At 49.6% G+C, this 14,251-nt stretch overlaps 1 protein-coding gene across 1 annotated transcript; it reads left to right on the forward strand.

Annotated features, from left to right (window-relative positions):
- The first annotated feature begins 4,268 nt into the window (after positions 1-4,268).
- On the forward strand, positions 4,269-13,555 carry UPP2 (uridine phosphorylase 2). Its single transcript, XM_062637850.1, is given in 8 exon segments — positions 4,269-4,465; positions 5,058-5,175; positions 6,213-6,371; positions 8,530-8,644; positions 11,227-11,436; positions 12,470-12,517; positions 12,520-12,612; positions 13,114-13,555. Coding segments are annotated over 8 exon segments (942 nt in total). The 5' UTR covers positions 4,269-4,439; the 3' UTR covers positions 13,287-13,555.
- The last annotated feature ends 696 nt before the right edge of the window (positions 13,556-14,251 follow it).

Genomic DNA, 14,251 nt, shown 5'->3' on the forward strand with positions numbered 1-14,251 from the left:
TAAGTAAATATTTAGCTTAAGAAGTTGTCCGTGCGCTCTGGGAAATTGTTATATCATGAGACCGTTTACAGTCCCTGTCCAGCCATGCCCTGCAGGTTGCAGAGCACCCATAGATGGGCTCAGTCCGCTGCAGAGCTGGCATTCCACAGGAGAAAACATCACTGTGCTAGAGCGACACCAGGGTCCGTCATCCTCCAAACCCCCTTGGGGCTTTGGATTTCAAGTCAGCATTGGATATCCAGGATAACAATGGAGCAGGGTTAGGACATGTGCCATTCCTTTCCTATCAGCTGTGCTCCCTTTGCAATCAGGTGATTTTTGTGCCCACTCATCCCACAGACTCATCTGGACTCAACGCACAAGCTGTTCCTTCTCCTTTATGAATCCACAACAATAATATGGGCCCTGTGTGCCAAATTAGCCTCTTGACAATGGCTGGGTAACTGCCTTGGATCCAGCCCCTCCACAGCCTGTGGCGGGAGGGCATGTGGCGAGCGAGCGAGCGGCTCCCAGCACACAGGGAGGGGCAGAAGCCAGCGGTCCTGCCCAGCTTTGCACCTCCTGTGGGATCAGAGCCTCCGGCGGGGAGGTGTTTCCACTGTGGAGAGAGCAATGCTGAAGGAGGCAGGAGTGGGGCTGGGGAGCCTTGCTTTCCTCCGCTAAATGAGAGTGCACCGAGGGAAGCCAGCGAACCTGTGGGAAGCCTAAACCCCGATCTCACCTCCCCAAAGTGTTTACAGCTGCCATTTGCAAGTAGCAAACCTTCCTTATTGTACTCCCTAAATCAAGTAATGCTAATTGGACAAAACTGTAAAGATCTGCATGACAATCACTGCGTTAATGGCAACGTGCCTGAAATGTTGAGGTTTATGCTGAAAAATACAGCAATTGCACTGAGTGACTTAGGCAGCTCAAGGCTGCAGGTGGAAGATGGGTGCATGGCCTCAAGGAAACTTTTCTCTATATACCTCATGGTGCAATCTGGTGCACTCTAAAAGTAAAAAAGAGACTCCAGATTCTTCAGGAGTGCTGTGGAGCATCAGTAATAAGTCATCTTTGGCAGGCATATGTTAACAGTATCCAGGGAGGGGAGAACTTCATCTCAGCACAGAAATCATTCCAGCCTGACTTTGGTACAACTCCAGCAAGTCTGAAATATCCATAAGGGCTCTGCTCTCATCCCTTTTCAGATCCATCCTGACCCTGACTTGGGCAAGATACCAAATTTACACTTTTCTGTGTAACACTGGTTTGTAATGCTTATTTGCTCTTACAGCATTTTGCAATTTTAAGGGTTTGGACATGTATTTGCCCTGCAAAAGGCTGTCTCAGTTGCAGCAATTACCTTCCCTGCCCCATTAGTGAAATAGGACCTTGTTACTGGCTAGATGTTATGCTGCAAGCAGGCCACACACAATATGGTTTTAATTAGGTCTGTAGCTTTGAATGGATGGCCATCGTGCTTTGATTTTCTTTCAATTATTTTTAGTGCTTATTAACCAGCTAAATGGCAAAGAAGAAAAACACCATGCACAGACAGTAAAAGCATCTGGAAGGAGAGGGGCTTGCATATCACTTTGAAAGAAGCCAAAGCTGTCCTTAAGTACCAGTACAAAAGATGGAGGAACACCACAGCAGCAGGAGGGGAGGTGGGCAGGAGCAGGGTGGTGAGCCCGGCAGCCTCGTTGTCCAGCCTTGCAGTACACCTCACAGCTCATGACGCAGAAGACCTGCCTGTCATAGCCAAGCAGGATTTTGTGCTTATTTTGGGCTAAGCCTGGCCTGCTGGGCCCAGGGTCACAAGCCCAGCACTCAGCCCAGGACCCCGGAGGTGCAGGTGTGGCCAGTACGCAGCCAAAGGCAGGACATCAAGGGACCAGCTGCTGAACCAGGGGCACAGGGGCATCAGCTCCACTGCAGGAGGCAAACCAGGCTGCTCAGCTGCCCCTGGTGTGCACAGAGGGGTGGCCAGGCTGGGCTCCCAAGAACAGGAGCCCACCAGCACCCAGAGAATGCCTGGTCCCCACCTCATAGCTGAACAGTTCAGTCTCCAAAGGCAGGCCCTGCCACGTTCACACAGCTGCAATTATAGAGTTGTCAAAGCTTAAAAAAAATAAAAACCTCTGTAGGCAATTAAGGCTACCCAGAGCCTGTAATGAGCATGCTGACTACTTCTGCAGCCTCTTCGTGCTTCTCTGCATTTCACTGCTAGGATGAGCATTTGCTTTAACAGCCAGGGGACCTGCGATGGCAATCACATAAATCATAGAGAAGTGATCCAAGATGGCAGCAGATCAAACGCATTGGTTGACAAAATCTGCACTGAAGTCAGACATGGTTATTGGTTCAGGTCACCATGGTAATTAATTACCTAGCACTTACCTAATTAACCAGAGCTTTCGCCTACTACTCCCAGAGGCCAATAGCAAATGCCAGATTCTGTCCCTCCAGCCAGTTGCCTAAAATATCTTCCAGGGCAATGTCTCATATGGTGTCAGGACAGGCAGCAGGACCAGTTTCTCCAGTCTTCTCCCACTCCGGGAGCACAGGTCACTTGTGCACATCTGTCTCAAACAGCACCACATTGCTGACAGGATGAACCCGGAAACACTGAGGCAGAGACTGAGTGCCCACAGCCTTGCTCGGCATCTTACTGTTCACACCGTGAGCAGGGGGACCTGGCCTGGCCAGTGCAGCACTGCCTCCATGCTGCTCTTTGGTCTGAGCCACAAACAGGGGCTGTGGTGGCTGCTCTGGCACTGCTGCTTGTTCCCCAGACCCCACCCGGCACGCTAAGGCATGCCCCACATCCCACCACATGCTCCATGGCCCTGGGGCAGCAGGCAGTGGTGTGTGATGGAGCACAGACATTGCGCAGTCCCATCACACATGGGGACAGTCACCAAGCACTGCTGTGACACCCACAGCGGACATCGGGCTGCTGTGCAAAGTCCCTTGTCTCCTTGGAGGGAAAATGTCTGAGAAATCACCCTGGCTGGGGCACAGTGACACTAAAAGCAGCTCCTGAATCGAGGGAGCCGAGGGAAGGGCTGCCCTGGGGAGAGGCCCCAGGGAACCAGCTTGCACTCCTCCCTCAGCCCCACTGCCAGCCAGCCCCCCTGGGACCAGGGCAAGCCTGCCACTGGCACCCCTGACCGCGGACTGTCCGGAAGGGCTCCCCCGGCTGAGAGGAAGCGGGGTGCAGAGAACAAATATCATTGTCTGAACATTGCCAAGAACAAAACCAGCCTCTCCAGGCTGGGACTAGTTGCTCCAGGACCCGTTTCTGACTGGCAGTAGCCTATCTCTGCCCATCGCCGTACCCGGGCACCTCTGTAGTAGTGAGCCGTGCTGCCCTCTGGGGAGCTTAGCCAGTGAGAGAAACAGATCTATTGCAAGTCACTTTCTTGCCTTAAATTACAAGTGTGAAGACAGGGATTAGTGGGAACGGGGCACATCCAACTTTTGACACTTACCTTGTGTTTTCCTTCTCACATGGTTTTCCGGGCTACCCAAGAGGTACCATGACAGTTCAGAACATAAAATGTGTGTCAGCCTCCAGCAACTCCACGCTCAGAGAGGCCATGCAGGGCTGAGGAGCCAGTCCCCCCCAAGCCCCTGGGCAGTGTGTTCCCTTCTGAGCCCCCTGCCAGGTGACACCGCACTGACAGACAGCCGAGGCCTGCAAGCACCAGCGAGCGCTGGGTGCAGTGTAGCTGCTCGCTGGCACGGGGTGATCCGCACCCACACAGGGACCCATAGAACTGCCCCAACTGCTGCAGATGCGAGACGTGGTGTTGAGGTGGGACTGCAGCAGCCACTCCTAATGCACCGTCACTCTCCTTCACGGAGCCTGTGGAGGTTTGCTGCAGCACTAGCGCTTCCTTTGTGCACCTGAGATAAAAGCAGGTTGGTTTCCAATTTGCAGGGAATGGGGCTGGAGAAAGGCACGGCTTGGCTGTGGGAGTGTCAGTCCAATCCTCAGGATCCAGGAGAAGCACATCCCAGGGGAGCAGCGCCACAGCATCAAACTCAGACAAGCCCTTGGCACGAAGCCGTGGCTGGAGACAGTCAGGCCTGCACCCCGCTGCGCACGTGTGCCTGACACGTGCCCAGAGCCCACCGCACGGGCCAGTGGGTCACCGGCCTTGGCCTCGCCCTGAGCATGGCAGTGGAGGAGTTGAGGTTGACAGTGACACACCTGCAAAAACAGCCAGTCCGCAACCAGTCACACCTGAGGGGGCAAAGGGGAGCGGGCAGAGGACGTCCGGTCACTGTTGATCTTCGGAGCCAAACAAAGACAGAGAAGGTATTTAACCCCCTGCAGAGCCCTTAAAACCCCTTCTGAGCTCCAAACCCCAACAGCTGAGGAAATAACGGGGTGTTTTCCTTACCTTTTCTGCAGAGTATCGCTTTCAGCTGACTCTGGTAGAGCCGCTATGACTGAAACAACAGTTTACTCCGGGTGAGTAACTAGGGAAGGTTTGAATTTGTTTTAATAAGACAAGAAAAATGTTCTCTGGGTTTTGTTTCAGCCTTATTTATAAAACTGACCCATATTGTTACTTGGTTGCTTTCCCTCTATTAAAGCAGGCGGGAAGGGAAGGCAAACTGGCCTCCTGCTGCCTGCAGAATCTGAATTTAATTTGCACTTGTACTGCTAGGCAGTTATTTAGGACAATAGAAATATAAAATCCCGATTTGCTAAGAGCTTAATAAGCTGTCACACACAAAACAGCACAGCACATTACCTGCTAGGTATTTCTGGCAGAATTATATGATAGAAAGCTGAGGTTGCCATTGACAAAATTGATCATAAATGCTCAGAAACATTTTTGCCAAATACACAGACATAATAAAAGAGATGTTGAAGGGGTTACCAATAGCAGAAAGGCAGCCACCCTGGATGGCATGCAGAGCTCGCTTGTCCCTAACACCAGGGCCCTGCATAGCTCTTGCAGGGCTCCCAGGCCACCCCATGTCCCGTCCTGCCCTGTCCCCATTCCTGTGGGCACTGCCCAGTGCCCCTAACCCATCTTTGCCCTATCTCCCTGCAGCAGCGGGCTTGTCCATATTAAAAACCCACACTTGGACTCAATGGAGGAGGACATGCTGTATCACTTGGACTTGGGAACCAAGACGCACAACCTGCCAGCAATGTTTGGGGACATAAAGGTAAATAGAAGGTGAAAGAGTGAGGTGGCAGATCCCAGCCCCTCATCTCACACCTCTGCTGTCCCATGCTTGGGCCCTCCTGCCTTGGATGCTTCCGCTGGGGACAGGGTTCAGCTGCTCAGCAAAGGGACTCAGTGACTCAGGGCAGCCTGGGCAGGGAGGTCATCTACCCTTGCTTGTTCCAGGCAGAAATCCCAATAGACAATTATCCTTTTAGAAACCTGTTCAGTTCCATAGAACTGGTTTTGTATTGGCCCCCATATTGGAGGACAGATGGAGGAAGCATTTGTCTAAAGTATCTGTTCATCATCTACTGGAAACAAGAGAAAGAGGATGTTGTATTTTTGGCCAAGACCTGCTGTCAAAACCAGCCTGTCACGACTGCCTCCTCCTCCATTTTAAATTGGAGCATTTCCCCAGCAGCACAGGGGAAGAGCTGTGGTGCCCCAGGGCTTCAGCAGCCCTGCCATGCAGGGGTTCCCACTCCCCTGCACCGCTGGCAGCCAGATCAGCATCGGTGCCCTTGCAGCTGCATGTTGGTCTCCCTCCTGTGTTCAGGGAGCATTTTATCCTTTAATATGTAAAATTTGTCCTTTTTCCTTTGTGACTTTATGGCCTCTCTGTCATCAGCAGTACTCACTAATTGCAGCCCACACTGTTGATGGAATAAATTAAATGATGAGCTACTCTAACATCTGGGTTTGCTTTGCAATCAGTAGGAACACTAACAGCGTAAATTTGCTAAAATATTTTAGATTTTTCCAAGTACTTTAGATATCCAAGTACATGCAGCTGTACAGGTGTCTGGACCTAGCATAGTCACAACCCTAAAGGCGTAATAGCTTGGGTATAGTTTTAACTCTTGGTTTTGAGACCCTCAGTTGTTCTGATGTCCCCTGGCTGCCAGTGAGGAAACAGCATCCTGCTGTGCTCCAAGGGGAGATGTGTCTGGCACAGCCTACCACTGCCAAATTAAGACTGAATCTTGGTACCTGTTTTAGCTAAGAAATACCAACACATTCATGTTTTACATCCAGTTTGTCTGCATTGGTGGAAGCCCAAACAGGATGAGGGCATTCGCCCAGTTCATGCGCAAGGAGCTGGGACTGGCAGGCGATGGGGAGGACCTGGCAGACATTTGCGCAGGGACGGACCGCTATGCCATGTACCGGGCTGGGCCAGTGCTCTCCATTAGCGTAAGTACCGCACTGTGCTGCGCTGCACTGCACTGCAGGTGCTTTCCATCCCAGGCACTCATGACAACCCCTGCCCATGGGGCTGCTGCTGTCATGGTCCTGCAGCAGGCTGGCATGAAGCTCTCTCTTCCCTTCAGCAGGGAGGGTGGCTAGCATGACCTTTCCGTCTCCATCTCCCGCAACTCCTGCCAGCAGATTTAATTCTTTCGGTTTCAGCCATTATCACCAGTACAACCTTCCAGCCATGGTAAAGCTTCTTCTGTCTGAATGATATTTCTCGGCACCTTACATGTTCAGTTTGAAAAGCATTGTAGTAAAAATGAACATGCAAGTATTTTGTTCAGCTCAGCAGCCTGGCAGTTTGAGAGGCAAAGACCACTTCCCACCACGCATGAAGTATGAAATATTGCTGGAAGTATTACACTGACATGAGCTTTAAAGTTAAAGCCTTGCTTTATTATTAATTATTCTTTAAGAGAAGAATTTTTTTGCACCACACAAAATAAAAAGCAAATACAGGCTATGCTGGCGAGTGCTTATGCCCCAGGGATTGTCCTGCCATCATTTCTTCAGGTACAAGATTAGTCTTGAATCTGATTCACAGGAGCCAGCGTCACTCATGTGACAGAGCTCACGTTTGGTCCCTCTGACAAAACATAACCAAACCTGATCGATGGAAATGCCAGAGGGAATCAATCTGACAGGATCTCAGGGGAAAAAGAACCCACAAGTTTTGCTATTCCCCTCTCTCGCAGCAGCTGTGACACAGCTAGAGGAAAAGCCTATGCTGAGCTCTTGGCCGTGCACCAGTTTTGTGCCAATGCGGAAGCCATCCACCGCTGTGAGGGGATGCCGGGCAGAGCGTACAGCAAGCCTCCCCCAAAATGCTTCATGCAGAGCAGCTGCCAGCATCACATTTTTGCAAGTTGCTTAGAAACACAAATGAACTCAAACCAGAGGGAGGAGCACAGTTTCCTGCTTTGAATATTTACAATGAGAATAATTTTTTTAGGTATTGGCAGATAAGTCAGGCCGATGTTCCAGAATAACAACATACAAGAAGTTTTCATATTTAAAACATGATACAAGCCTAATAGACCATCAGTCTCACAGCCAAATGAAAAGAGACAAAGCAATGTGAAAACTGACTGCATACGTTAACTGTGCTTCTTTATACGTGGTTCCTTCAGGATTTTGAACAGGATAGCAAAACCAAAAAAATGTGAGGCATTTTTCAGGGGAAAAAACAAACCCCACACCACCAAACACCTTTTGTTTCTAAAAGTAAAGCTGAGAAAAGCACGTCGGTTGAGTGATGAAGCAGAAAACAAAGATGATCAAGTGCAGCAGCGCTGGGCAGAAAGCAGAGGCAGCCTCGACAGCTCCAGATTTGCAAAACATCTGCCAGCCTGGCAGAGTGGCAGCGGAGATGGGACAGCAAGGCACAATGAGCTGTGGCAGAGGATGGGGAACGGGCTGGTGCCGGTGGAAGGGAGAGTCTACAGGCAATCAGGCAGGCACAGGGAATGGAGTGAACCCAAGGTGGGTGATGTGAGCCAGGAAGCAGGACAGGTGGCCTACAAGGCTCAAGACTTCACGTGGCAGATGCCTGACCCTGAAACCAGTCCTCAGTGAGAGGCACAAACCCATCTGCTGTCCTTCGTGCTCAGCAACATGGGTAGAGGTGCTCTGGTGTGGGGTGAGGACAGGTTAGGAGGCACCCAGAGAAGCAGAGGCTCAAGTTCTCCTCACTGAAATTCACCACTCCAAGAGTACAAGCAGGACACAACAAAGAATGGACATCAGCATGTGGCATAAGGATGGGCACTGGAAGGAAAGACCTTGGAGCATTCAGACATCCGGATGCATTTGTGGTGAGATCTTTCTCAAAGGAGAGACACCGTTTGCGTGCCTGGTGTACTGGTCCCCAGGCATGAATACTAGCTCTATTGATAAGAAGAGCCTTAAAAGCATCAAGGGGAGAAGAGGGTTAGACTTTTTACCTGAACAGGTTACAAAGACCCTGAGATGTCTCAAAAAATTGGTGTCATCAGTGGAAAGAGGCCACAGCATAACTCTGAGCTCGTTGCAGTCACACACCTGTCACCTGCCACAGTATCACAGGGAATGACGTTTTTCATTTCTCTCTTCCCAACAGCATGGGATGGGTATCCCTTCCATTTCCATCATGCTTCATGAACTAATTAAACTTCTGCACCACGCAAAATGCTGAGATGTTACTATTATACGCATTGGTACTTCTGGAGGTTTAGGTAAGCCACCATGGTCTTTCTTCAGAGAAAAATAAGTTGCTACTAAAAAAAAAAATCTCAGCAATAGGTAATGCAGTTATGAGCTCTAGCACTTTGTCAGGTCGCCAAGTACCAAACAACATGATATTTTGTTTTGGGTTAAAACCCAGCAAACTTCTAGTGACTGGCTTAGCAGAGTGCATATTTTTATAATGAACAAAGGCTTTGCATTCTAAACAATTGGATATCACTTTTCAAACTGGAAACACTTGACTGGAAGGTGCCCACTAGACCTGTTGTTTGTGAACAGAGAAGCACTTGTGGGTGATGTGGTGGTTGGAGGCCATCTTGGGCACAGCAATTGTGAGCAACAGGTAGTTTTCAGTTCTTGCAGCAGTAAGGAGGGGGTCAGCCGAACTGCTGAGTTGGACTTGTAAAGGACAGACTTTAGCCTGTTTAGCAGACTGGTTGGCAGAGCCCCTTTGGTGGAAGTCCTGAAGGGCAAAGGAGTCCAGGAAGGATGGACATTCCTCAAAAAGGAAATCAAGGTACAGGGGCAGGCCATCCTCATAAAGACAAGCCAGCAGGAAAGAAGCCCAGCCTGGCTGAACAGACGAGCAGAGAGCTTTGGCTGGAACTCAGGAAAAATCAAAAAAAAAAAAAAGAAAAGTTTTATGACCTTTGGAAGAAGGGGCACCTGCTCTGCAGGAGAACTACAATGATGTTGTGAAGATATGATGTTATCCTGGCTTGTATCAGCAGTAGCATAGCCAGTAGGACTAGGGAAGCAATCTTCCCCTTGTAATCAGCACTGGTGAGGCTGCACCTCAAATCCTGTGTTTGGTTTTGGGCCCCTCAGTCCAAGAAAGACATTGAGGTGCTGAAGCGAGTTCAGAGAAGGGCAATGGGGTGAGGGGTCTGGAATACAAGTACCATGAGGAGCAGCTGACAGAACTGGGGTGGTTTAGCCTGGAGAAGAGAAGGCTCAGTGGGGACCTTCTTGCTCTCTACGACTACCTGAAAGAAGGTTGTAGTGAGATGAGAGTCGATCTCTTCTACCACGTAACAAGTGATAGGATGAGAGGAAACGGCCTCAAGTTGTGCCAGGGGAGGTTTGAATAGATATGAAGAAAGATGTCTTCACCACAAGGGTTGTCCAGCAACCTGGAATGGAACAGGCTGCCCAGGAAAATGGTGGAGTCACCATCCCTAGGGGTACTTAAAAGACATGTAGACGTGCCGCTTAGGGACATGTAGCAGACTTGGCAGTGCTGGGTGATGATCTTGATGATTGATGATCTTAAAGGTCTTTTCCAACCTAAATAATTCTATGTTCAACATCTTTGTCCGTGACATGGACAGTGGGATTGAGTGCACCCTCAGCAAGTTTGCCGATGACACCAAGCTGTGTGGTTTGGTTGATACCCTGGAGGGAAGGAATGCCATCCAGGGTGACCCTGACACACTTGTGAGGTGGGGTGATGCCAATTTATGAAGTTTAACCATGCCAAGTGCAAGGTCCTACACCTGGGTCAGAGCAATCCCAGGCACAGCTACAGGTTGAGCAGAGAAGAGATTCAGAGCAGCCCTGCGGAGAAGGACTTGGGGGTGTTGGTTGATGAGAAAATGAACATGAGCCGGCTTCAATGTGCGCTTGCAGCCCAGAAAGCCAACCGTATCCTGGGCTGCATCAAAAGGAGCGTGACCAGCAGGTCGAAGGAGGTGATCCTGCCCCTCTACTCTGCTCTTATGAGACCTCACTTAGAGTACTGTGTGCAGTTCTGGTGTCCTCAACGTAAAAAGGACATGGAACTGTTGGAACAAGTCCAGAGGAGGGCCACAAGGATGATCAGGGGACTGGAGCACCTCCCATATGAAGATAGGATGAGGAAGTTGGGGCTGTTCAGCCTGGAGAAGAGAAGGCTGCATGGAGACCTCATAGCAGCCTTCCAGTATCTGAAGGGGGCCTATAGGGATGCTGGAGAGGGACTCTTCATTAGAGACTGTAGTGACAGGACAAGGGGTAACGGGTTAAAACTTAAACAGGGGAAGTTTAGACTGGATATAAGGAGGAAGCTCTTTCCTGTAAGGGTGGTGAGGCACTGGAATGGGTTGCCCAGGGAGGTTGTGAATGCTCCATTCCTGGTGGTATTCAAGGCTGGGCTGGACAGAGCCTTGGGTGACATGGTTTAGTGCAAGATGTCCCTGCCTGTGGCAGGGGGGTTAGAACTAGATGATCTTAAGGTCCTTTCCCACTCTAACTATTCTATGATTCTATGATCCTATGACCCCCAGCCAGGGTAGTAGTGCTGCTTGTGCCTGCAGAAGCTAGTGGTGGGCCATGATCGCCACAAGCCAGAAGCAATTAAAATGCTGTTGCTCATCACGTTCCCACAATTGCTCTTCTTGACCTGATTCTGTACATTTTACTTGTACATCTGTGCTACTGCATGAATTTCAGTTATTCTCTCACATCTGTTTTACTAAAAAGAACAACCCCACAGTCACTCATACATCCATAGAGATTTTCCTGTCATGCTGAATTTTCACAGCAGTCACAAGTGTTATGAGCTCTGGCTTAGACTCAGCATTTTTTTTCACAGGCATCAAGCCCGGGACTGTTGTGATCACAGACACAGCAATGGACTCCTCCTTCAAGCCACGGTTTGAGCAGGTGGTGCTGGATGACGTGGTGGTGCGGAGCACAGAGTTAGACAAGGACCTTGCAAAGGAGCTTCTTGCCTGTAGCAAGGAGGTTCCTGACTTCCCTACACTCATCGGCCATACCATGTGCACCTATGACTTCTATGAAGGTAAAACAACCTTTGCCTGTCCTTCCTCCCCACAAACATAATGCCAAGTCTTATGTTCTTCTGTAGGCAAAACTGTTCACGCTTTCAAAGTCTAAGAAGGGCTGCAGGAGCAGACCCACCTGATAATACATTAGAGGTTATTCAGTGGTCAGAACAGGGTACGCCTTCAGAACATGCAATACTAGTTTTGGGGCTGTCTGGGCAAATTGGTCTCTTGTGCATCTGACAGTTAAATTTTGTAACGTTACCTGCAAGGCCAGTGCTGCTGTAGCTGATGGTGGATCATGAGCTAAGATCCACCCAGCAGTGGTAGCTCCCTGGGACAATGCAGATGCCCAGGGGACCTATTCTGCCCTGGTCCACCCATTCAATAGGAGTTATGTGCAGTCACAGACCTGCTGAAAGCAGGAGTAGCTGCACCCTGGCAAAGAAAACAGCCCCTCATCCACAGCTGTGTGGTGAGCCTAGCAGATGGGTTAATATTGAGTGTTTCCTACAACAAAGATTGTAACTTCAGAACTACCAAACACTAAGGAAATGTTAGGAAGCTTGTAACATTTATGTAAACAAACTTTGGTTACTCTGGAACCATTTTGTTTGCAAAATTAAATGCTGATTGCAGAGTAGATGAAATGCAATAAATGAAGAATTAATAATATCAGGACTATTTATAAACTGTTGGATCTGCTTGCAAATGCAGCCATCTGTGTATTGCTCAAGGCCATGTTTTATTTAAACAAAAATCCATTTGAGCGGATTAATAGTAGGAACAGCAATAAAATGAAGTATGCTGCCCAGGTTAGCACAACTGCAGGTATACATCTGGCTTGCATGAAGGACTTTACATGCTGTGTGAGAGGAGTAGCTGTACTGGACATAAGTACAACTACTTAAGTAACTAGTCAAAGGAAAACTTAGGTGGCTTCAGACAAACGCAGGTACTGCTGGACTTTCCATTTGAAACTACACCCCATTAACTTCAACTGTAAAGCTAGGCAGGGCCAGCAGTGACACTTCTCTGCTTCCTTTCAAGGTCAGGGGAGATTAGATGGAGCATTGTGCTCTTTTTCCAGTGAAAAAAAGAGTACTTAAAAAGAGCTTACAATGCTGGCGTGAGGAACATCGAAATGGAGTCCACAGCATTCGCTGCCCTGTGCAGGTTGTGTGGCCTGAAAGGTGAGTGCTTCTGCATCCTTCCCTGCATTCCACAGCTTAACCCAACCTGAGGGTTTGATTTGGTGCGAGATTCAGACAACCCAAGGGCCAAAACCACATTCCTAACTATTTTAACTTGAAACATACACTAGAACAAATTTTGTGAGTCAATAAAAACCAAGTTTGTTTTAGAAGACCTGAGTGCATGTTGGACAAAACAAAACTTAATACTCCCTCCTCCCTTTCCTGGCCTTAAAACAAGCCTTGGCTACACAGGCCAGCTGCCTTCCTTTGTTTTGCTGGAAGAGCGTGAGTGGGGGGCACCCAGGGAGTGGTGCTGCAGCCAGCAGCTACCCAGGGACCCTGCCGCTTCAGCCTTCCCAGTGTGGCAGGATGCATTCCACAGCGAGCTCTGGGGAGGGCAGCAGTAGCAGAGCATCCGCAGCCCACGGGGCAGTGTTCTAAGGCAAAGGGTGCTCATAATCAGGTGTGAGGTAACACAGTGCTTCGGCCATCCTGCAGCCGCTGTTGTTTGTGTGGCACTCCTGGATCGCCTGGAGGGGGACCAGATCCGGGCACCCCATGAGCTGCTGTGGGAATACCAGCAGCGGCCCCAGCGCTTGATTGCAGCCTTCATCCGAAAGCAGCTGGGGCTGTGCCCTCCAGCAGGAAACAAGCTTTTCTCCACAAACTGATGGGTGATGCAGCACAAGCAGTGCAGGCTTGCTCTCCCATGCCAGGCACACCACATCCCCTTTTTCTGCGAAATCGAAAAGACTGACTTGGTCACGATGCACTCCCATGGACAAGTGCCCTCCATGGCTGAGTGGGGCAGCTGGATCCAGTGAACATCACCATGCAGGAGCTGGAGACCTCCAAAGTGGCTTGAATTACACCAACAACCTGCTCACCCAAGGACAGCTCCAGACAATATTTGTACACAAATTAAGAGTGTTTTACCAAACTGCATGCTCCTCAGTCCCATCTCCAGTGATCATAAAGGACTGTACTGTTAGGGTCAATCCTGTCCACAGCAATCCTCTAGGAAGGAGTTCACAGTATCACAGTATCACAGTATGCTGGAGATTGGAAGGGACCTCAAAAGATCATCTAGTCCAATCCCCCTGCCAGAGCAGGAACACCTAGATAACGTTACACAGGAATGTGTCCAGGCGGGTTTTGAATGTCTCCAGGGAAGGAGACTCCACAACCTCCCTGGGCAGCCTGTTCCACTGTCACCCTCACTGAGAAGAAGTTTCTTCTCAAGTTTAAGTGGAACCTCTTGTGTTCCAGTTTGCACCCATTACCCCTTGTCCTATCATTGTTTGCCACTGAGTAGAGCCTGGCTCCATCCTCGTGACACTCCCCCTTTATATATTTATAGACACTTATAAGGTCACCCCTCAGTCTCCTCTTCTCCAAACTATAGAGACCCAGCTCCCTCAGTCTTTCCTCATAAGGGAGATGCTCCACTCCCACTCTCTCCAGCAAAGAGGGGCCCAGAACTGGACACAATATTCCAGATGGGGTCTCACCAGGGCAGAGTAGAGGGGAAGGAGGACCTCTCTCGACCTAAAAGAAGAGTTCCCTCTTCATTTGGCATAAAGCCAAAAACTAAGTAAATGACGCACAAAATTAATCCGCATTTGTGACTATTACT

This window comes from Pezoporus occidentalis, unplaced genomic scaffold (assembly GCF_034315485.1).
Source record: "Pezoporus occidentalis ecotype Australia unplaced genomic scaffold, CSIRO_AGI_Poc_V1 ctg54, whole genome shotgun sequence".
NCBI lineage: Eukaryota > Metazoa > Chordata > Aves > Psittaciformes > Psittacidae > Pezoporus > Pezoporus occidentalis.